Source organism: Lynx canadensis, chromosome C2 (genome assembly GCF_007474595.2).
Source record: "Lynx canadensis isolate LIC74 chromosome C2, mLynCan4.pri.v2, whole genome shotgun sequence".
Taxonomy (NCBI): domain Eukaryota; kingdom Metazoa; phylum Chordata; class Mammalia; order Carnivora; family Felidae; genus Lynx; species Lynx canadensis.
The window spans coordinates 124,308,567-124,332,922 of NC_044311.2; the positions used below are offsets into that span (position 1 = coordinate 124,308,567).

A 24,356-nucleotide genomic window follows, 5' to 3' on the forward strand; every position below is an offset into this window, starting at 1 on the left:
AGGTGCCTGGGTGACTCAGTTGGGTAAGTGCCCGACTCTTGATGTTGGCTCAGGTCTGGATCTCATGGTTTGTAAGACTGAGCCCCATGTCAGGCTCTGTGCTGACAACGTGAACACAACGTGAACACTCTCCTTCTCTCTCTGCCCCTCCCCCACTTTCTTTCTCTCTCTCTCCTCTCAAAAATCAATAAAAAATTAATTAAAAATTAAAAAAAAAAAGGTTGCTGGATGATATGACCAGATTGAATATGGTGAATGAGGGAAAGGTGGAAATCAAGTTACAGGACATAACATTCAATATTATGTCATTTATTTTAAGACACACACAAGCATATACACCACACACAGCCTTTTGTTTCCATAAATAAAAATAAATAATGTATAAATATATGTGTATGAAGTATATATTAATGTACTGAAGTGTGTGTGTGTGTGTGTGTGTGTGTGTGTGTGTGTGTGTAGTAGTAGTAGTAGTAGTAGTAGTAGGTATTGAAGAAGAACCACCTGACTTTTGAGTGTACTATCTTAGGGAAAGAGGGGGTCTTTGGTTAAGTATCAATTGAGTTATTTAAGTTGGGCTTAAATCACCCAAACAACTATTATAACATCTAGTACAGGAAAACAGGACAATAAGAGAATCATAGATGACTCTTATAGATGAATCTCATAGATTTAATCAGAGATGATTAAAAAAAATTGTATCATTTAAAATTATGATCATGCTACTCTTGTGGAATATTTGGGGATATTCATTCGGTTAGGATAAATAATAATGGCTAAAGAAATGAATTATTAGCCAACATTTAGTACATACTTTAAGATGAACAGTATCACTATTGTAGTTTTAAAAATGCACGTTAAATGTAACTATAAAACAATGATTAGTTTTGGTAACTATTTGTTTAATGCACATATTGAGTTTCTCCTATGTGCCTGATCCACTACTAGAGCTGGAGAGATATCTACCTTATTACTTTTTTATTGCTATTTCTGTATCTAGCTTTTATTGTTTTACTTGATTGATAATGAAATCTAGTTCATTCATTTCTTTGGGAACCTATTTAATAGGAGGAATTTAGAGAGAAAACATGTACATAGAGATAGGATGAAGCGATGTACATATGACCTTCATTGATACTGAGTGTCCACCTGATATCAGAGAACTGGGTCCACATAGTACAAGGTAGGACAGCAGTTTCCATAAATGAGGAGATCTCCTTACTGTGAATAGAGACCAGGGGCAGGCACAGAGAAAGCAAATAGTTCTCTATCTGATTCAAAGGGTTTGTATATGGACAAATGGCCAGTGATCAAGAGAGGATAGAGGGAGCTTAGTCTGTTAAAAAAAAAATAAAAAAGTGGCACAGTGGCCTTGCCCTCTAGTGATGGGGGAAGAGTGTAATGGGAAAAGACGGCAAAGCCTTGCAGGCTCTGTTAGGAGGTAGTTAAAAGTGACAGAAACATTTTAATGATTTTGTTTCAAATTTTAGAGTTTTTTGAAGCTGATCAGTACAGTAGTTAAAAAAAACATGATTATTCACTTTGTTTGACTTTAGATAAATGACTATTAAATTAGAAGCCAGAAAACCTGGTAATAGTAAGTGGTTTCAATGTGCTTTATTTTAATGGAATTGCCTTAATGGAAGTCAGATTTATTCTTGAACATGTTAAACCTCCATATAACTTGCCAGTATTTTCCTGAAATTGGCTCTCTGATTTCTGAAATGGGAGTGGGGAAAGATGTGAAAATTGATGGCCTCAAGCTTTTTAAAATCCAAATTGAAACTTGTACTACAAAGAGGGAAGTTTAACCTGAGAGTTTATGCCTATATCAGCATGACACAGAGCAGCAATTGAAGTTTTCTTACACCCCACAGATCTAATAAACACATTGGTTCATTTAAAAGTGATTCAATTTTCTTGGATTTGGGATTTCAGAAAAGAAGGAGCGTAGCCTAATGAATTATGTGTTATGTGTGTTATAAATGTAGATATCACACATAGAGGTCTATTTTAGATGCTATTTGTGTGTAGGTAGGGATAATTAGGCATTTTGTGAATCTCCAGATTAACAGCCTATTGAACATTTTAGAAAATCAGCTTTAAGCAGTGATACTTTTTTTGAAGTAAGCTCTACACCCAACATGGGGCTTGAACTCACAACTCTGAAATCCAGAGCAAGCTGTACCGAGTGAGTCAGCCAGGTACCCCTTGAATGGTGATATTTAATTGTATATTTCAGATTAATTATATTTTTACATATATTTATGTAATATACGCATATATACTTTTTAAAACCTTACAGTTTTGTAACTTTTCTCTTTATGTGTATATTATCTATAATTAATACATAATTAAATATTATCATTCATAAAAATGTGATCTTCTGAAATATGTTTATTATATAAGTTACACATATTTTTAGAATTTAGAACATAAAGGAGAAAATCAAGATCTATTCTTCAAATACGAGTAAACACATTCATGTTTCTTTTAATTAATACAATTTTGCTTTTAATTCTTCATAATTTAGTTAGTGATACCTATTATTTGAAAAGATTAATAAAAAGGAGTTACTTAGATGTTTGTGCTTCTGAATCGTTTCTATTTCTTGGTAAATAGAGATAATTTTTTATAATCTTAGTGTATAATGAAGTCTTATTAAAGGAATTCTCTTTATGTTCACTTGCAAAATAAAAATAAATGATAGACGCATGTAATAAGTGCTGTAACAGATACACGTTTAGGCTACTTGTGGGATGTTCAGAGGGGTAATGCTCACTCTTCCTAGGTGCACAAGTCAGCTGTGGCCATAGTAATGCTGTGTAACACACTATCCCAAATTCGACATGTAACAACAGTAACATTTATTTGTCACGCATGTATTTATGGATTTTCTAGGGTGGCTGTGGTTTTTAGGGGTCTAGATATACTTAGGGAAAATGATGGGGTAGCAATCAAGATGTTTTTTGGTGGGGGATGAGGCTGCTGATGAGGGACGGGGGAATTGTTGCAAAGCATTATCAAAATTCATTGTGTAAAAGGGGCAAAAGAAAAAAAAAAGGTGCCAAGATTGCTATAGCAACATTTCCCTGTTCCTGACTCCATGATGAAAGTTACTCCAGGCTGAATGAGACCTCTAGATCCATGATGCTTTCTGACATGATTAGATCTGTTTGATGTCTGCTCTGGACCCCTTGATCTAGGCTCTCCAATCACTATCTTCCTGAAAGTTTCTTTTTCTTTGAATACTGGCCTTCTACCACACTTGCCCTGTAAATCTGCATCCAACTGTCTGATTTCTCTGCTCCTGCACACCTTGTAGGCCCCAGGGGGAAAATCTCTCTCTCTCTCTCTCTCTCTCTTGCTGTCACTCTCTTTTAATTCTATAGTTGTCTTCCATATGGCTATACACAGAGGGTAATGCTAGGATTATTGTTGACAGTTAGCATTGAATTAGTCTAAAGAGCAGCCTGAATCATGTGCTCTATCAGCTGCTTGACTGGGAATGGTGACTTGTTTGGGCATTGTGGTCCAGAGTGCCCTGTGTTTGACAGACTGATGCATCTCTTTCTCTGATAACTGCCACAGACCTGCCTAACAGTTTCAAGGTTTGAAAACATATACTGTTGAGCTTTCTATTAATTCAAAAATCCACATGCAGAAGTTATTTCTTAAAGCATAAGATTCCAAAAGAATAGCTTTAATGCATAGTACAAACAAAATCTAGTTAAGAGCGCAATGTGTGTTATGCAGATTTCTAATGGAGAGACAAGCTGGATGGGGTCCAGATGGTTTATGAATGTCCTACAGAGTAAGAGTACACACAGAAGCAGTAGTCAAACTAACATGGATTCAAATCCTAGCTCTGTCATTTAATAGCTGTGGGACTTTGGCTTTATTGTTCTCCCTCTTTTTTAGCTTGTTTCCTCATCCATCAGATGAAATCTGTACTACTTTATAGGACTGTTGAGGTAATTGAATTATATATTGAATGTCAGGCTCTGAGGACAACCCATAACTACTGTTGCTGCCCTCAGTGTCACCAAGTCATCCTATTTTTTGTTAATGTAATGACTTTTATTACTTCTTCTATCACAATAAAACCCTCCATCCCTGTATCATTTGTGACAGCCTCTGCTCAAACCATTTTTTTTTTAAGAGAGTGGGTTTTATGATAGTTTTATAGATTTCTTTTCCTTATAGGACTCTTCTAGAGTCCAGCATAAGTTCTAACATCAGCAGCAGATTGTATGTTTACGTTGGTAATCACCCATAAATCTACTGCTAGTCTGGGCTCCAGGAGAAGATATACTTATTTCCCCCCCATCTTCTAATATGGTCAAGTTGTTTATCTTTGCAAAGCCTTGAAATATTTAATCATTTTCTCTTCAGAGAAGGCTTCAACTGTCCAGCTTGACTCTTTATTCTACTTATTGACCAAGCTATCTTCTCAGCATTAAATTTTTATATATGTCTCCCTGCATGGTCTTTCCCTTTATGATATCTCTGATACAATCTGATTTTAGTGTAGGGCAAAAGCTCAGTAGAAATGAGCAGATAAAGGCTACCTGACCTTTAAAATATTTTCTTATTTTTTAACAGCTTTATTGAGATAGAATTCACATACTATACAACTTAACTATTTAAAGCATACAATTCCATGGTTTTTAGTGTATTGAAAATAGTGTTGTGCAACCATAGCCACAGTCAATTTTAGAAAATTTTCATCACCCGAAAAGCTCTATACCCTACAAGTATCATCTCACAATATTCCCATCCCTTCCCTAGCCCCAGGCAACCAATACTTTATATAAATTTGCCTACCTTGGATATTTCACACAAGGGAAATTATATGTGGTCTTTTGTGACTGGCTTCTTACACTTGGCATAATGTTTTCAAGGTTCCATGTTGTCACATGTATAAGTACTTCATTCCTTTTTATGGCCGAGTAACATTCTATTGAATGGATATGCAAAATTTTCTTTATCCATTTATTAGTTAATGGATATGTGTGTGTTTACCTTTAACTATCATGGGTAATGCTGCTATGAACATTCATATACAAGTTTTTGTATGGATGTATGCTTTTATTTCTCTTGGGTATATAACTATGAGTGGAATTTTTGAGTCAAATAGTAACTATATCTTTGTGTCTTTAGCTTTTTGAGGAACTTTCAAACTCTTTTACATTTCCACCAGCAGTGAATGGGGTTTGCAATTTTCCCACACCCTCACCAATAAATATTATCCTTGGTTTTGACTGTCGTCACCCCACTGTGAATGAAGTGATATCTTATTGTGGTTTTGATTTTCATTTTCCTAATGATGTTGAACATCATTACATGTGCTTATTGGCCATTTCTATGCCTTCCTTGTAAAAAGATCTATTTATATCCTTTGCTCATTTAAGAAGTTTGGTTATTTGTCTTTTTATTATTAAGTTCTAAATATTCTTTGCATATTTTAGACTTAAGTCCCTTGTTAGATATATGATTTGCAAATCTTTTCTCCCATTCTGTGAGTTGTCTTTTCACTTTCCTGATAGTGTCCTTTGACACATAAAATTTTTAATTTTGGAGAAATACAATTTACCATTTTTTTCTTTTGTTACTCATATTTGTGGTGCCATGTTTAAGAACTGGGTCACAAAGATTTACTCATGTGTTTTCTTCTATGAACTTCATAGTTTTCACTCTTATATTTAAGTCTTTGGTTCATTTTGAATTAGTTTTGTGCATGTTTTGGAGTAGGGGTCCAAATATATTCTATTGTGTGTAGAGATGCAGTTGTCCTAGTACTATCCATTGAAAAGACTATTCTTTTTTCTTTGAATGATCTTAGTCTCCTTTGTCAAAAATCAGTTGATCACAGACACCTGGGTTGTAACATTGCTAGCTATATTAGTAAATATTATTTTACATTCACTGGTGTATTTTCATAGGTGGTTATAGGGTTCAGAGGAAAACTTTAGAATTGCTTGTCTGATTACTGTAGACCTCTGACGTGCACTCCCCTGCCCCCAGAGTCCAGTTTAGGTAGAATATCTTGAGATGAAAGATTAAATTTTAAGGTGTAGAGGAGATTCCTAAATTCAAATCTGTGCTGAAGCCAGGGAAGTCAGAAATGGATTAAGTTGTGACCCATAGTGATAAGCATATAAAAGTGAGCTGGAGTGTGTGTTCTATGAGAGCCTCCCTACTCAGCTTCCGATATTTGTTGACATGGAGGGATACAGTTCAATGTACTGGTCAATTAAAACATAATTGAGGGCCATTCTTGGCCCATGGAATGCTGTTGCTGCCTCTGATGATTGATCATATTGCATTAGTATTTTTCTTCCATTATTTCCCTTTCCTATTTTGTCTTTTTTTTCTTTTCTTTTTTAATATGAAATTTATTGTCAAATTGGCTTCCATATATTGGCACCCAGTGCTCATCCCAATGAGCACCCAGGTGATATTTTGTCTTTTCTATGTTCTTTCTTAAGCAAATATTGTACCACTTCATAGCTTTAACTATTTAACTATTAATGTCCCCCTGCTTTACTATCACTTAAAGATTATAAAATAAAAGGATAGTCAAGTACAGACCAAAACCAAACCCAGGTAAAATGGCATAGAAATCAATAATAGGAGTCACAGCAAAGATAAATGCCATTACCCTTAGGTCCCAAGTAACAATTATTCTTGGTCAAGTATAGATGGCAAGAGTTGCTAGAAATTGAATAGGTTTTCAAACCCAATTGCCATGATAGAATTCAGTGTACTCTTAACTTGTACTGAATCAAATAAACTAAAAATAAATTGAAACTTTAAAACAAATTACATATTTTCAAGGATATGGAATATCAACAAAGGTAGAACATATATCAGAACACTTTTTAGAACTGAGTGTTTTTAGAACTTGAGTGGTGGGCTCTAAGTGAAGCAGTAATTGGTGAGGAGGGGACCCATCCCAGCTAGACAGGGGAACTTCAAGCAGAGCAACTTTGCTTTCACATGTTTATGTAGTTTCATGGAGTTTTCCATAAAATCTATTTGAGATAACTGAATGGTTTATATTACTAAAATAAATAGATGGTAAATAAATCACTGGAGTGATTACCACTGTATAGGCCATAAAGTACACCACATTATTTCATTTCAATAAAACTAGAAATAAATGACAAAGCTTGAAAGAAAATATAACACCCACCACTCAGTTCCTCCCAAATAACAATAAGAGAAAAGAATAATCAAAGTTTTAATTACAGCCTGTTTTTTTAAAAGAAATGAAGACACTGTATCAAAAGCTATCTGTTGTAGCTAGGACAATTGTGAGAGGCAACTTTCTCATGCCTGTTCCTCATCTGATCCACCAGAACACAGAAAATGATTCAAATGCCTATTTTCTAAATTCTCCTGAGTATGGTCATAATGAGTACTATTCCAGATGTATGAAGAGAAATTAGTTTGTTGTATACAGTGGATCCTTTGGGCATTAGGGCCTCATTCTCTTAGTAATCCCTGCGAGTGAGGCTGGCATGCCTTGTGTAAAATTATAATCCCTAGTGTGATGAGGATAGGAGTAGTTAAGCATACTCATATGCTGCTGGTGGAAATATGAACTGGAAATGTCTATCTAGAAAGTAGTTTTTATTAATCTAATTTAGAACCATAAATAATAAATACTTACAACCCATTGTTTGATAAGATCACTTTCATAATTGACAACAAGGAAAGAGATTTAGGCAAGTTATTTGTGCACAGAAACTTCACACCATTAGTTTTTAAATTTTTACTATGGAAATTCTTGGTATATAGAAAAGTAAAGCTTTGTCTTAGTCTCTTGGGCTGCTGCAACAGAATAGACTGAGTGGCTTGTAAACAACAGAAATTTATTTCTCATAGTTCTGGACGCTAGGTAGTCCAAGATCAAGACATTAACAGATTTGGTGTTTAGTGCCTCTTTTATAAAGGCACTAAACCCATTGATGAGGGCTCTACCCTCATGGCCTAGTTACCTTCCCAAGGCCCCACCACCAAATACCAGTACATAGGTTCATTTATTTCAGTTTCTACTTTAAGGGATTTTTTTCTTATTATCCCCCTTTTTGACAATAAGTTTTTTTAATTATTTGAGTTGCTTACCTCATTTTGTAGTCAAAAATATAATACCGTAAACTACTCATCAGTATTATTCCTTCCCATATACATAATCGCTTCTATTCATTTTTTGGGATTATATTTTCATACTTTTGAAAATCACAAGAAACTACACATATTCAGTTTTAATCATCCTCTTCTTTCACAAAATGTGTCATAATATACCTTTCCTGTAATTAGAATTAAAGAAACATGATTAATTCTAATGAAGTCACTTTTGTCATGCATGTTTTGATTATGGAGCCCTTTTCTTCTGTGCATACCTTTAAAAACAGTTCAGTGAGTGAAGCTCTAGATTATTTGATTTGTTCTCTAATTTCCAGAAAGCTCCACAGGACTGAACATTGTTCCTTATAATAAGGTATTAATATTCAATTGGTTCTGAAGTTAGAGGCATTCTGACTTACTCTAGATTTTGTTTTTGAAAAGCACAGGTAACCTAAACTAATATGTGTTAAGAGCATTTCTCCTAAGAAATAAATGCTGGAGGTCTTAATAAGATTATTCCCAGGGTACCAGCTGCAAGCAGAATTTGAAGAATGATGATTCCCAGCTACCCAACTAAGGGAAGAATTACCTGGAGGAGAAAAAAACAAAGGACATCTCCTGGAGGAGAAAAAAACAAAGGAGAGGAGATCTCAAAGGAGATCTGACAGGGGTGTATGTCAGAAAGGACTACTGTCTTCCACCTACAGAGGCTATGTATTCCTCTCATAATCCTAGGTAAAGGCAATGCCATGGGAAGTTTCAGTTCTCAACATTATGACTTCTTGGGAACAGAGTAGATGCTTTCTTGGCATGAGAGAAGTCCCTAGAACTTCCATTTGACAAACTAACTTTGCATAAATCTACATAAACTTTGCATGATACAAAGCTTGAAATAATTAAATAACATTGTATGATGATGAAGAGTGTTTAGTTGCTTTAAGGAGGTCATATTCCAAATATTGAACAACTGTAATGAACTAAGTGTATAACTGTGATGCACTCAGATGGGAAGTGACTGAAATCTGCCATACAGGTCAGTAGTGGCTTTTGTATTAGCTTTACCTGCTGCATTCACCAGGGATCTTAAGTCACTGCTGTGTGAAGTCTACGCGTCAGGGATTGGCCTAAATGTGGACCATGTTCTTCAGCACACTGACATCTGCATCAAAGGTGTAAGGCTCTACACGGTAAGTTGGAATGATTTCAACCATGCATAAGGAAATTTTGTGTGAAACTCAAGAACTCTATAGCAATGAGGTGCATAGTGCTGATGAAGAGAAATACTTACTGTGGGTTAAAGAGTTTGGAATATTTGAGGGAGGTTGACATTTAAGAATTTTATGTGAGGATTATTACATCAGAAAAAGAAAGGTTGTTGGGTTTGAAATAAATATAGAGTTAGTGAGCCTGATGCAGTGACCTTAAGTTAATGTTTGGCTGCCTGTGCCGAACGTGTGTTTGCAGTTCATATTAAACTATGCATCACACATTGTTTCTTTTCCATATCTCGATTTAAATTTAGTCTGCTTGTTTTGAGTCTATGGACAAATAGAATCTTTTGCATTATCAAATATGATGGTAAATTTTAGCCAGTTAATAATAAAATACCTATTAAACTGTTTGCTTTAAAAACGTGTCAGGTTATCATAACTTGATAAATATTAAGTGTCCTAGAAAATGTTATAATGCAATAATTTATGCAGGCAGGAAACATGATCTTAAAATTTTACCAAAATTAGAACAATTAAACAAATTGTTTTGGGTGTTTCTAATCCTTGAACTTGGCAGTGTCTGTCTACATTATGGAAGGAAATGAGGCATAGAAAGAAAAATGAGTTAATATGTTAGCATTTTAAAATTTTAATGCTACTTTTCTAGATAAAAGATTCCAAATTTTTATTCATGGTCAGTGAACAGTGGGGCAAACATTTTAACCAAGCAATCTCTTGATGAGAATATTATAGAAAACATTATATGTAGACATTAATAACAGTATATTGAATAATGGTCTTAATATATGTTATCTTTTCACATTTAAATTTGTTAATTTTTGTTCCCTGACAATACATTAAAATTCCTTAATATGTTAGGGTCGCCTGGATGGCTCAGTTGGTTGAGTGTTTGACTTCAGCTCAAGTCACAATCTCACGGTTTGTGAGTTCGAGCCCCACGTCGGGCTCTGTGCTGACAGCTCAGAGCCTGGAGCCTCCTTTGGATTTTGTCTCCCGCTCTCTCTGCCCCTCCCCTGCTCACACTCTGTCTCTCTCTCCCTCAAAACTGAATAAACTTAAAAAAAATTTTTTTTAAGGTCCTTAATATGTTAGCTCTGTTCCATAATCTTTATCTCACTAGTCTTCTTTCTGGGCTTTACAACCCTATTTATTTCCAAATCTTAAATCCTAAATTTCATGTGAGTAATGCTAATTTTGAAGGATTATTAATGACATTTCCTATTTCAGAATTTCCTTGACCTATTGATTTAGAGCATTATTTGGTAGTCCATAAACTTAATTTAATCTAGAAAATCACTCACAAAGCTAGGAGTAGAACACAACTGAACATACCTACTGAAACCAGGCAGTTGTTTGAATATAGTCCCTAAGCCAGTAGCATCAACATCACCTGGGAACTTGTTGGAAATACAAAGTATTAGGCCATACTTCAAATCTACTGAATCAAAAACTCTGTTTTAATAAACCCAGGTAATTCTGGTTATGAGCTAAAGTTTGAGAACCACTGAATCACTGAAGTGCAAAACTCTCAAAGTTAGTTCTGTGCTTGATAGAGCAGCAAATAATTGTCCAATGTGGTAATGGGATATTTTTGGTCCTATCCTGAAGCCTACATAGGGATACAAACCATTTGCTTAAATAAAGTTGATTCCATCTTGTGTACTCCGAATATAAACCTTGCAAGATTAAAATGAGAAAAGTTTGAGTAATCTGGTTCTAAAACTATCTCTGGTGTGGCTTAGAATCATTTATCATTCTTGTTGTTGCTATTATTTTCAGTTATGTTTAGGAATAAAGTCTCCTGACTCATTTCACAAAAGGAAATATTTTCCTAAAATTTGTCTTCCAGCCTCTGTTATTTTTGCCTTCTGTATTTTGTGAAGCAAATTCAATTACAAATAAAATATTCAATTTTATTTAAAGTTTTATATTGGCCATTTGATATTTACTTTTTATTTATTTACTTTTAATTTTATTTATTTATTTTAATTTTTTAATTAATTTATTTTTAATTTGTGTACTTTCACAGTTGGTTCCTTCAGTTATTCCTAGACGTACCTTAATGTTGGTTCCTTCTTTCTTAACTAAGTGTCAGGTCCAAATCCATTTTTTTTATTATTCTTTTTCTTGGCCTTGGATCTATTTCTGGAGAAAAGCATCTTATTAGCTATTTTGGAAAACCCATTTTAGGGAGTAACAGTCTTTCATATGCGTGTTATAGTATGGAAGTGGGAAGTATTATTGGTGTCCATGTTTCCAATGGAAAAGAAGCCACACTAATGAAGGAGATGAGTGAGGAAAATTCAGGGCTAACAGTAATTGGAGAAAGAGTCAAGAAAATGACAGACTCATCTGACTCAATGGTGTGGCGCAAGAGGGATTTGTGTGGAGAATTGTCTGATGAAACATCTCAAGTTGTTTCATGCATGCATGCTTTGTAAACTTCCCTCTCTTTCCCATATAAAATGTTTAGATATATTCTACATTGCTTACGGCAGTTGGTGGCATGGATTTTCTTTGGGGGCATATGTGAAGATGCTCTAAATTTTGCTTTGAAGGGTGGGTTTGGCAAGAAAAATGTAACTGCAATAAAATAAGCACCTGAGTTTCCATGAGTTGGAGGGGTGCTAATAACATGAAACCCTTGAAGATGACAGAACAAGTTTTTTTTTTTTCACAATGTAGAATTACAAATAATCAGCATGTGCTTTAGAAGATTTATATCTCTAAGATACTATATAAGGAAAATGTGTATCAGTAAAAGTATTTTTCTTTATACAAATATTAATACTTGTTTAATGAGATCTTAAAACTTAAGTGAGTGCAAGTTGAAGAACTAGTTCAACGGAAATTCAAAAAGTAATATTCAAAAGCACGTGATTTTCACATTACTAAAAACAGCTTTACATAAATTATCTGCATTTGTAAATTACCCATATAATTGAAGATTCACTTTCAAAATTATAAAATCTTATTTGTAGTTGAGTTTTTAGTGACTCTCCATTGTAAATTCTATTATTCATTTTGGTGTGCTCTTAATTTAACTTTTTCTTCAGATATGACTGTCATTCTGAACACTAATTTTGAGTTTGGCATTGAGCAGGGCCGATATTAAGCATTCAGTTCATATTTAAGGAATGAATGAATGAACTAATGAACTGTACCCTTTATTTTCAGATCTAACTAACCAGGAAAAGATCTGCTGCTTGTCTTAAGTTTATTAATTGTCTTAAGTGATTAGCTTAAAAAGAAATTCAGTAAATGTGTGAAGTGTTACAGTACCCAGATATTCATATTTCAAGCTTTTTTTTTTCCCAAATTATGCCCTGAATTCTTTGCTTTGGTAAAGGAATGTCACACTGTATGTAGGTCAGATGGATTTGAGATTTTAAGAACAGGAAACTATAAGAACACAGAGCCTGTTGAGCTGTTTTTTTTAATTATAAACGACCTTAAGACATTTTCAGAATGTCTTCATGATGAGAAGTAGGGAAATGTTTAGAAAGATCTTTATTTAAACACTGTTTCTTACACCCACTCTGTCCCAACCAACATTCAGACTGGCTGGAGGTGAGATATTTAGAACTGTTGTGGTGAAAGCGTTGGTGTTGTAGAGAAGGAAATCATGGCAAAAAACAAGCTTCCTGATGTTTTTATTACCTTCTTCATTGAGAATCTAATGTCCTAGCACCATAGTGCATGCATCACAGTGCTGTTATTTTTTTTTAGAACTATGAAATATTTAGATAGAAACAAATAGGACCTACCTTAAGATACAGAATGTTACAGATATTATTGAAGCTTCCTGTGTTCACTTTCCTTTACCCAGTGGAAATCCCCCGTAGAATTTGATGTTTAACATTCTCATTTTCCTTTTGATATTTTTTTATATGCACATGTATCTATAAATGTTATATAATACTCTTCTGCGTATTTTTGAACTTCATTTAAATGGTATTCTTCCATACCATTTTAAAATTAATTTTTATGCTTTATTTGCTATATATATTTGCTCTGTTCCATTTAGTTTATATTGTTGTATAGCATTTCATTGTTTAATTATAACAACATATTTACTCATTCTATGTCTGACTTACATTTTGATAGCTTCCATTTTTTGCTAGTCTAAACAGTTCTTCACTGAACATTTATGAATGCTATCTCGTGCATATTTCTCTAAGCTATTACCTAGGTGGGGGTAGGATGGCTGGACTTTTAAGTGAACGTATCTTCAACTTTGTTGTATAATGCCAAGTTGTTTATCAATTTTATACGCTCAGTTGCAGCATTATTTTATATCCTTGCTGACTATCTGTTATTTTCAAACTCTAAGTTTTGCTAATCCGGTGGGTGGTAAATGGCGTCTCACTGTTCTTTTAATTTGTGTTTCCCTAATTATGAGTAAGCTTGAGCATTATTACATGTTTCTTGGCCTGTTGTGTGTCCTCTGCTGAGTGTTTTTGTCATTTTTATAGACATTTAGAGAGTTATAGACATTTTTCTTATACTTTGGATGTTCTCTTTTTCTTGGTATATTCATTATAAATGTATTCTCCCAGTTGGCAGTTTGTCTTGTCATTCTGTCTATCCATCCGTCTGTGAAGATACATTTATAATTTTGCTGGTTGAATTTATCAGGCTTGTTCTTAATGTTTGTTTTTTTTTTTTGTATATTGTTTAAAAAAAAAACAGTTTTTAAACCTGAGATTATAAATATATTTTTCTGTATTTTCTTGTAAGCATTTTGCAGTTTTGCCTATCATGTTGAAATATCAATCCGTGCTCAGATGATTCTTGGGCATAATATTAGGTAGAGATCTATTTTTCTTTTTTTTTTTTTTTCATAAGGACAGCCAATTGTCCCAGTACCACTTACTGAACAGTGTGTCCTTACTTACTGATTTTGTTTCCATGTGTGCATTGTCTGTTGTTGTTCATTTTGACTTTCTTCCAGGATCAGCAATCTACCTTTCTTCTGCCCCCCTATATTTTACAACCTTTTCAAACTTAATTCTGTCATACACTTGTGGATTTTGATATATGTAATATGATTTTAATTATTTTTCATCATTTTTATTCTGCTATAATATGTATCTTGTCTAATCACCAAGAATGCATTTCTGTTTTTTCATGTTAACTCCCTTTGTTGATGGTTTTTCTTAGAAAAGATCCCATCATTTTCTTTTACATTCTATTTATTGATAGAATTGGAAGAACAATTGAAAAAGTTGTAATCTTTAATTTTAAGATGCAAAAGGAAACTTTCAAATACATTCCTTAAAAATAAATTAAAAATAACCTGCTTTTTTCTAAAAGGTTAATAGAGTATTTTGCTTAACACCTTAGAAAACTTAACATTTTTTAGGCAATTTAATTCTGTACAAGTAGGCAGCATATTATGCTTTGTTTGAAATCCATTAAATATTAGTCTTACCATGCTGTTGCTAACTGATCTTCTTTATTTTTTTTTTAGATGATTGGAATCCATTTTCATATCCATACAAGAAACTGGATTATGGAAAGTGGGAGCTTTATATCCCACCAAAGCAGAATAAATCTCAACTTGTACCTCATGGATCCAAATTAAAGGTACTTTCTACCCTCCTGTTTTTATGTGAACTTACTTTCTTTTTGTTCTGTTTTCAAAGTTTGATTGAAAATATTAGAATATAAACTGATGCATGATAATTATGGGAGAAACAGTCTGAATATTCAAATAGAGGAAAATTTATGAGAAGTCATCAACACATTGTGTTATATTGGAACTGTATGTTTGGTAAGGTACTAAACTTATTAACTATTATTATCAACTTTGGAAACTATATATAAGGAGTGATTGAGTAATTACAGAAGTCTAACTTGAAAAAAAGAAAATTTGATACAAAAATGAAAACTGTCTTCAAAGCAGCAAATGTAGAGAATTTTTACCTGTAAAGAGAGTCTTGATAAAATTGATTTTATGATGAGCCACATGAATGTGGGAGGCAATCCTGTGTGTTGGAGATCTATGCATTTGGGGGACATGATTTTCCTGGTGGTTCTTCTTTCTGGTCTTGAACATCAAGGCTCTTGTTTCTCCTGTTCTTCTGTATTAAGGTTACCTGGATTGGCCTAGGGGACCTCCTTGTCAGAGGCAGACTGAGTGTCCTCCACATACCCACTGCTTTGCCTAACTGTATGTTTCTGTATTCAGGGTTTACAGAACCCACACAGCTCTCCTCTCTTGTCGCCTCAAGGGAAGCTGGAAGGATGGGTCTGATAGCCTGGATTACAGATTTCAGGCATTTGGTTATATAACTCCTCTAACATTTACTTGAGTTTATCCCATGCTAATAAAATTATATAATGTTTCCATGTCCCCTTATTTCTTTCCCTTCTTTGGACATATGATTGCATTCAAAGCATTTATCATGACAAATCCTATGACTAAATTATTATTTTATTTTATTTTTATTTTTTTTTCAACGTTTATTTATTTTTGGGACAAAGAGAGACAGAGCATGAACGGGGGAGGGGCAGAGAGAGAGGGAGACACAGAATCGGAAATAGGCTCCAGGCTCTGAGCCATCAGCCCAGAGCCTGACGCGGGGCTCGAACTCCCGGACCGTGAGATCGTGACCTGGCTGAAGTCGGACACTTAACCGACTGCGCCACCCAGGCGCCCCTAAATTATTATTTTTATTGGTGTTCGTTATTTAACAATATTAACTCAGTTAAAGTAAAACCAAAATATATTGTGTAGTTGTTTTGCAGTTTTGTTTTGTTTTGGTTTGGTTTTTTGGTCGTCTTTTTATTTTATTTCTCTTACAAATCATGAAATTGTAAGTATATCAGAAAATTACTGAAATATTGCCACACATAATATAGTTACCAGAAGAGTGTATTGCCTAGAATAAAGAGACTTTTTAACATGGGATAGCAGCCAAGGTTCTTCTTAATCTATAGTGAAAAGGAGACAAAGTAGCTACTGTATACAATAAGAGGGATTTACATTTAATATAAATAATCCCTTCCAAGTCAGTATAAACTCCACAAGAATAGGGTCCTATGCTGTTTTGTTTCTTAATACTGTCTATTCTTAATTCTTGGAACAGTGCTTGGCACAGAGCAAGCACTCAAGAAGTATTTATTAAATATTAGAGCCACTTTTAGGCCCAGTCCTTGAAAGAATAAGCCAAAGAGCTTGATTCCTGTGTAGTTATGTGGCCTGATTTTAGAAAACTCTGAGGCAAGGCAACTGTTATACTGGTGTCATTGTCACTTTAGGTCCTATGGACATTTGTTTTTTTATTTTTAAGAACTGAACTTATTAATTTTTTTTCCTTTTTAAATTTGTTGGCCTCTTAAATTTGAAAACTTTATGAGTTCTGACACCTTACCTACTTCTTGTGTTAAATGGTGACTGAATTAATTTTGACAAGTCATTTTTTTTTTTAATTTTTTTTTTCAACGTTTATTTATTTTTGGGACAGAGAGAGACAGAGCATGAACGGGGGAGGGGCAGAGAGAGAGGGAGACACAGAATCGGAAACAGGCTCCAGGCTCTGAGCCATCAGCCCAGAGCCCGACGCGGGGCTCGAACTCACGGACCACGAGATCGTGACCTGGCTGAAGTTGGCGCTTAACCGACTGCGCCACCCAGGCGCCCCAACAAGTCATTTTTATACATGGGGAAAAGTAATTGATTACCGAGAATGAATGATTATTGATACATACAAGCAATAAATGGTAAACATTTGCCTTTCCCATCCAGCTCCAAATCCGTTATACTTTTTGCTATGATCTGAATGTCTGTATCCTCCCAAGAAAACATATGTTGAAATCCTAATGCTTGATGTGATGGTACTAGTCAGTAGGGCTTTGGAGGTGCTTCAGTCATGAGGGGGCAGCCCTCTGAATGGGATTACTGCCCTTATGAAAGGGGCTCCAGAGAGATCCCTAGTCCTTCCATCATGTGAAGATGTAGGAAGTCTGCAACCCTAAAGACGGCCCTCACCCGTCCAGCCTGACACCCTGATCTCAAACTTCCAACTTCCAGAACTGTGAGGATTCTATTTCTCTTAGGTGTAGGCCACCCAGTCTGTGGTATTTTGCTATAGCAGCCGAAGCAGGTTAGGATGCTTTGTCCAGGATGCTATGTACTATACTATTCTTTCAAAAATTTAATTGACTTTGATGAGATGAAATGATCCTATGATTAAAAAAAAAAACAAAAAAACAATTGTAGAGGTACCTGGGTGGCTCAGTCAGTTAAGCATTGGACTCTTGATTTTAGCTCAGGTCATGATCTCCTGGTTCATGGGTTCAAACCCTTGTTGGTCTCTGAGCTGTCGGCACAGAGCCTGCTTGGGATTATCTGTCTCCCTGTCTCTCTGCCCCTGCGTTGCTTGTGTGCACATGTTCTCTCTCTGTGTGTCTCTCTCTCAAAAATAAATAAATAAAAGTAGCTTTTACCTTTTCACTTGGCTTTGAAAATCAGCATCTAATGTAAATAAATGTTCAACAAGTATCAAGTAAACTGTTGTGGAATCTTTCTTCATTATTATTCTCTTAAAATTTCAGTGAAGATAATTAACTGGAAATTTAGGTCCAAAATATTACTCATAGTATTTAGATGTTTCAAATGGTGAGGAAACATTTAGATGGTGTTATAATGTCAATATGGTGATATAATTAGTTTTTTATTTATGGGAAATGATGTATCAAATTTTCTTTGGAGGAGGGGTTAAGTTCTCTATTAAAAATCAACTAACTTGAGGTTTTTGGCCTTTCTATCTGAAGTATCCCTAGATAGTCTATCTTGGTAATTAAAATTCTTGTTTTAAATTGAACTTGAAAATTTATTTCAGTTCACAAGGGATTGACCTTTATAACTCACTTGAGGATGTTTCTCTTATGAATTATCTGGTAACCATTAACAAAAAAGAAATGTTACCTACCATTGAGATAATAGCTTTGTTTTCTCTGTAAAACATTTTTCAATTGAATGCTTTGGAAGAAAATACTAACTGCTTATGTGGTCATGTAAATGTCTCCTTTCTATGTTTGTGAATTTACCAAATAGAAAATATTTAAAAATGTATATATAAGGCTGGGGCGCCTGGGTGACTCAGTCGGTTGAGCATCCGACTTCAGCTCAGGTCATGATCTCATGGTCCATGAGTTCGAGCCCTGCATTGGGCTCTCTGCTGACAGCTCAGAGCCTGGAGCCTGCTTCAGATGCTGTGTTTCCTTCTCTCTCTGCACCTCCCCTGCTCATACTCTGTCTCTCTCTCTCTCTCAAAAATAAATAAACATTACAAAAAATTAAAAAAAAAATTAATATAAGGCTAATTAAACTTTCAAGACTCTAGAGATATAAGGAAAGAGTAGAAGACTGCATTCCTGAACAATGTTTTTTGTTTGTTTGTTTATTTTTCCAAAAGGCTGTTTTCAAAGTTGAGCATACAGGGGATTCACTCCAGAGTTCAAAGGAGAGTGGGATGAGGGGGCCTAGTAGCATCCAAAGTAACAGCCAGGTAACAACCCTGCCTAAGCCATAAGGAATAAGGAATCAGTTACTGGAACACAGAAAAAGAGTTGGCCATCTTGAGAGAAGCACTGAGCTTTGGTGAAACACATAGTTTATCCATGGCAACCTTACAGGGAAGGAGCCAGGGAATAAGGAAACAAATACGCTCATGTCTCATTCTTCTCCTTCTCTCTGACCTCCTAACTGGGGCTACACATTGACCAAACCCAATGAGAAACCAGTATTCTGGAGAATATGGTCCACATGAGTCAGCATCCTGGGGCAGAGAGCTAGGTGAGAAGTGGATCTGTCCATAGTAGTAAAAAGTAGTTCAGGAGGTCAGTAAAGACCTCAGGTCAAGAAAAAATAAGAGATCACGGAAAGTAATTCTGGAAGGTGGGTTCCAGTGAAGAATTCTTGTTCTTTTCTTCTGATTCCCATTTTCTTTTCTCATTCCTTTTTTTTTTTTAATTAAGAAAAAATTATTTTTGAGAGAGAGAGTGAGCGAGCACATGCGCAAGTGTTAGAGGGTCAGAGAAAGGGGGACATAGGATCCAAATCAGACTCTGTGGACAGCAGCCAGCCTGATGTGCGGCTTGAACTCATGAACCACGATATCATGACCTGAGCCACTGAAGTCAGACACTTAACTGAGCCACAGGGGTGCCTCTTCTTTTCTCATGCTAATTAATGCTCAAATGACTAGCAATGGCAATGAGAATTGTCTTCTCATTTTTTAGTGTTTAGGATGTTTGTGTATTTTAACTTTTCCTTCCCAGTCCGTTACAAAATGAACTAGAACAGAAGTTTCTTGATCCTAGACCTTTAATATTTTCAGAGGATTCATGTGTTATTCAGCTTGGGATGTCAGAACAAAATACCATACATTGTGTGGCTTAACCAAAAGAATTTTATTTTCTCACAGTTCTGGAGGCTGGAAGTTCAGATCTGGGTTGGGTTCTGATGGAAGTTCTTTTCCTGGCTTGCATTTGACTGCCTTCTTGCTGTGTCCTCACATGGCTTTAATCCCATCATCGGGACCCCATGCCATGACCTCATTTAAACCTAATTATCTCCCAAATGCTCCATCTTTCAATACTATCACAGTGGGGATTAGGGTTCCAACATGTGAGGTTAGAGGGGAGCACAATTCAAAGCAGATCATAATGCTTTTCTAATTATATTAAGATGTTACGCAATGATTGGTAGAAAGGGGAATAAAACCCAACACCTATATTTGCAGTTTTCTTAGATAAGACACAATGAAAAAAAAAAAAAAGAGATTGCTTTACATTCATATTTAATTTTATCCTCATAAAGTAATAACATGTGAGAAGGTATTGTTATTCTTATTTCCTACATAAGTACACTCACCTGTGGGTTTGAATTGAGGCTTGTTTCACAGCAAAGCCCATGCTCTTAACCATTATTTTACAATGCCTGTTAGGCTAAGGGTTCACAGAGAAAAGAAGGAAAAAAAAAAAAGTGATACACAGGAAATAAAACTGGAGTCTCTGATTTATCAAATCATCTTATACTATATTTGTATTTGCTTTTTTTGTGTGGAAACTATTATCCCCAATTTCAGGATGCTGTGAAAGAGAGTATTGAAGTGATCTTCTCTAAGAATAGATAGGAGATACATAATTTGTAGAAGGTTTGGGTTTTAGGGGGTAAAATATAAGATTTGTTAAGTAAAGTGAAACTAATAATTGAGATCTGGAATGAGTTTACTAGACAGAAGGATGCCATTGAGTATGGGGCAAGGATGTGGTGTGAAATTAGTGAAAAATTAGTGAAAAATTTTTTGTATCTGAATATTTGCTTAAGAAGGAAGTGTTCATTTGTGCATGAATGCTCACCACTGCATTTTTCAAATAGCCAAAAAGTAGAAATGTCCATCAACTTATCTACAGACGATGGTATATTATTTGGCCATGAAGTACTGATACATGAATGAACCTTGAAAATGCTATGCTCAGTGAAAGAAGCCAGTCACCAAAGCCAAATTTTGTATGGTTTTGTTTTTATGAGCATCCAGAATAGACAAAAACGTAGAGACAGAATGTAGATTAGTGGTTGCCAAGAGCTGGGAGAGAATGGGGGTTGACTGCTAAGGAGTATACGGTTTCCTTTTAATGTGATGGAAATGTTCTGCAGTTAAGTCATGGTGATGTTTGCATACCATGAAACCTTGTGAATATACTAAAAACCACTGAATACTTTAAAGGGGTGAATGTGAATTATTTATCCGATACAATAAAAAAATATGTATTTATTAGTCTTTGTCCCAGTTCTTGGCATACAACTCCTAAAATCCTTGGGTGGGGGGTGGGGGAGGGAAGAAGGTAAATCTCATAAAGACTTTACCTTTCATTTCTGGAATATCTTTTTGTGTTATTTCTTTACCAATTTCCTTGTCCCCATAGTCTTTGTTCACTGTTTCAGGAATTTCTAATTCCTGGATATTGAGTCTCCTAAGTTTTCTTATCTTTTTCTATCAAGTTGCCCATCGTTTTGTCTTTCTGTTCCACCTGGAGTAATTACTTTAGCTTTCAACTACTTTCATTTTAATAATCACATTTTTAACATTTCTAATAACATGTTTTTGTTCCCTCCCTTTTTCATAAATTCTGTTATTGTTAAATATCCAAATATACTTTTATCTTTTTGATAATATTAGATATTTTCTTTTAATTTTTCCTCGAATATACTTGTATCTTTTTAATAATATTAGATATTTTGTTTTATTTTTTTCCTCAAGTTTGCTTCTTACTTCCTGACTTTCTTCTCTTATTTTTTTTCCCCCTAGATTTTATTTTCTTGGGTTTCTTTTAGTCTCTGTCTTTCATTTTGCAGGCTGTTTCCAAATGCCTGGTGATCCATGGCTATATAATCATATTTTAGAATGAGGCAGGAAAAAACTTTTGAAAATTCTATGCACATGAACAGAGCTTTATTCATGGTAAGCTTCACTATTGGGTAGTAAGAAAGTGAGGCAGCCTTTAAATTGTTAACAGTAAGTGGTTTTTCTATGGGATCTCCCACCCTCCTCACCCCTTAACTAAAGATGAATCTTCCAGTCCCCTACAGGGGGGGTGGATGGAAGGGGTGTGGAGTGTACCTGGTTCTTGGCATTCATGGATGAAGACAGGGAAAGTGGAGGAGGGTTCCACCTTGAAAGATGCTACTGAGACAATCTTCCTACTTTCAGTATGTGAGTCAGTTCTGTCATCTGCTGTACTCATTGTTTCTGGAGACTTCCTAGTTCATTGTTTTTTAGAGCATGAACCTCTAGTCTCCTGTTTGAGGGGTAAGAGGTGGTGTTTTGGAGGGATATACATTTATCTGTACAGGTTAGGGAGGTGTGCTCCAGAGCCCACGCCCCCCTTATTTAACACTGCATCTTACTTTCTTCCATAGTATTAGGAGCCCACAGATGCCGAGTCTCCTAGAGGTGCTGTGAAACAAGCTGACCAGCTGTATTCAGGTTCTTCTTCTGCAATACCCCATTTTAATTTTTTGCCTTGGTTTTTAACCCTTAAGCTACTTTCTGTCTTTCAAAGTTTTGTTGAAATTACTGGTCTCTTGTTGCCTCCTTCTCTTTTAATACTTTTTGTGTTGCTTTGCTGTGATTTCAACAGGCATTTGTTAGGCTTGTCATTTTTAATTCATACCTCTAAACACCCTTTTTTAAATTAAAGAAGAATACAGTACCTCTGCTGGATAGAAGAATATTTTATAATTCTGGGGCCTTGGGGTCATTATATTCTCATGGTGTGCCATGATTATAAGATTTTGGTCAAACTGATTATTTCTTGCTTGTGATGTCTTTACATATTATTATACATGATAAAGATTTTCCTCTTTATGACCCACAGCAAATCCTCTACTCACTTCATTTGTTACCTAGTTCAACTTAATCAACCTTTAAGAACCTGAAACATCTAATTTGCGAGAGAATGCATAGTTAGAATTAGGTACTCCTTCCCTTACCACAAAGATTCTAATTCTTTGTGTTTTCAAAATACAATATGAATGTTAATAAACCTAAATAGCATACCAGGACATGGTCTTCCTCTGTAGATGAGAATAAAGACTTGTTAATTGATTCATTTTTCTTTTCTTTTTTTTTCCTGAAGTTCTCTAAAATGTTGATAGAAAATGCAAAATAAATGTGTAAATTTCCAGAGGAGTCTATTTGCCTATCTAAAGACTAACTCTGCTTGCCTAGAGCAGATGGGTGAGGTAGAAAGTGGGAGTGTTTTTTTCTACTTTGAGTTTGTTCCACATTAATTTCTTTATCAAATTTTGCTCTTTCTCTTTCTTAATATATTAGTTAACATATATTTTATTTCATGTTTTCTGCACATGACGTATTGTAGTGTCTTTCCAGATGTATGTGGAGAGACAAATGATAAAATGCCTGCACCTTGAGTTTATTGTCCATTTCGAGAAAACTCTCCATTAACAAATGGGTGGGCTTGAGCATTCTGTGGCTGGGAAGGAAGTAGAGGAATATGCTTATATTTTTTTGAGATGGTCGTGGCAGTAAAAGAGGAGTAAGTAAATGGCATATATGGTTGTTTCTCTTTTTTTCTTTGTTAGTGGTTTAGTTCTGTTCATTTTTGGCTAAATATTAATGGGGCCAAGAAGGAACCCAAGAGAGAACATGACAGGGAGAGAGGACAAAGAGTTAGAGATAAATTTGGGGGGAAGTGGACAGATGGAGAAGAATAAAGGTCACAGGTTTAATAGTCAGGGAATGATTATGGGAAGAGATGCATTTTAAGTTTGGGCTTGTGGGAGTTAATAGATGCAGATTAATGAATAGTTGTCTGGGGTCAATTAGAGAATAAAAGTATGTAAAGTCAAGCAAGATTTAGCAGGAATTAGCAGTTCTATATAGGAGACAGTGACCAGTTTGACTGATGAGAATATCATATGTATAGGGAGACTTAAAAAAAAAAAAATGGAGAATCTCTTAGAGGAGATTATACATTGAAAATGTACAGGATAACATAACTGCTAAACTTTTTTGCTTTTTTTTCTTTAATTCTGCTTTTTTTAAAAATCCATTTCTTAAAAATCTCAATAATTTTTGGGGGGCAACTGGGTGGCTCAGTTGGTTAAGCATCCAACTTCGGCTCAGGTCATGATCTCACGGTTTGTGAGTTCGAGCCCCATATTGGGCTCTGTGCTGACAGCTCAGAGCCTGGAGCCTGTTCTAGATTCTGTCTTCCTTTCTCTCTGCCCCTCCCCCACTCACACTCTGTCTCTGTCTCTCAAAAATAAATATTCAAAAAAATTTTTTTAAATCTCAATTTTTATTTATTTTTTTTTTATTTTTTTTTTCAACGTTTATTTATTTTTGGGACAGAGAGAGACAGAGCATGAATGGGGGAGGGGCAGAGAGAGAGGGAGACACAGAATCGGAAACAGGCTCCAGGCTCTGAGCCATCAGCCCAGAGCCCGAC

General features: G+C 35.1%; 1 protein-coding gene across 1 annotated transcript in view; it reads left to right on the forward strand.

The window, feature by feature from the left end:
* The window catches only part of GBE1 (1,4-alpha-glucan branching enzyme 1), a 276,566-nt gene that overhangs the window by 78,778 nt on the left and 173,432 nt on the right, over nucleotides 1–24,356 (forward strand). The window contains exon 3 of the mRNA XM_030329746.2: nucleotides 14,842–14,957. Coding sequence (XP_030185606.1) covers nucleotides 14,842–14,957 — 116 coding nt within the window. The remainder of the gene's footprint in view (nucleotides 1–14,841; nucleotides 14,958–24,356) is intronic.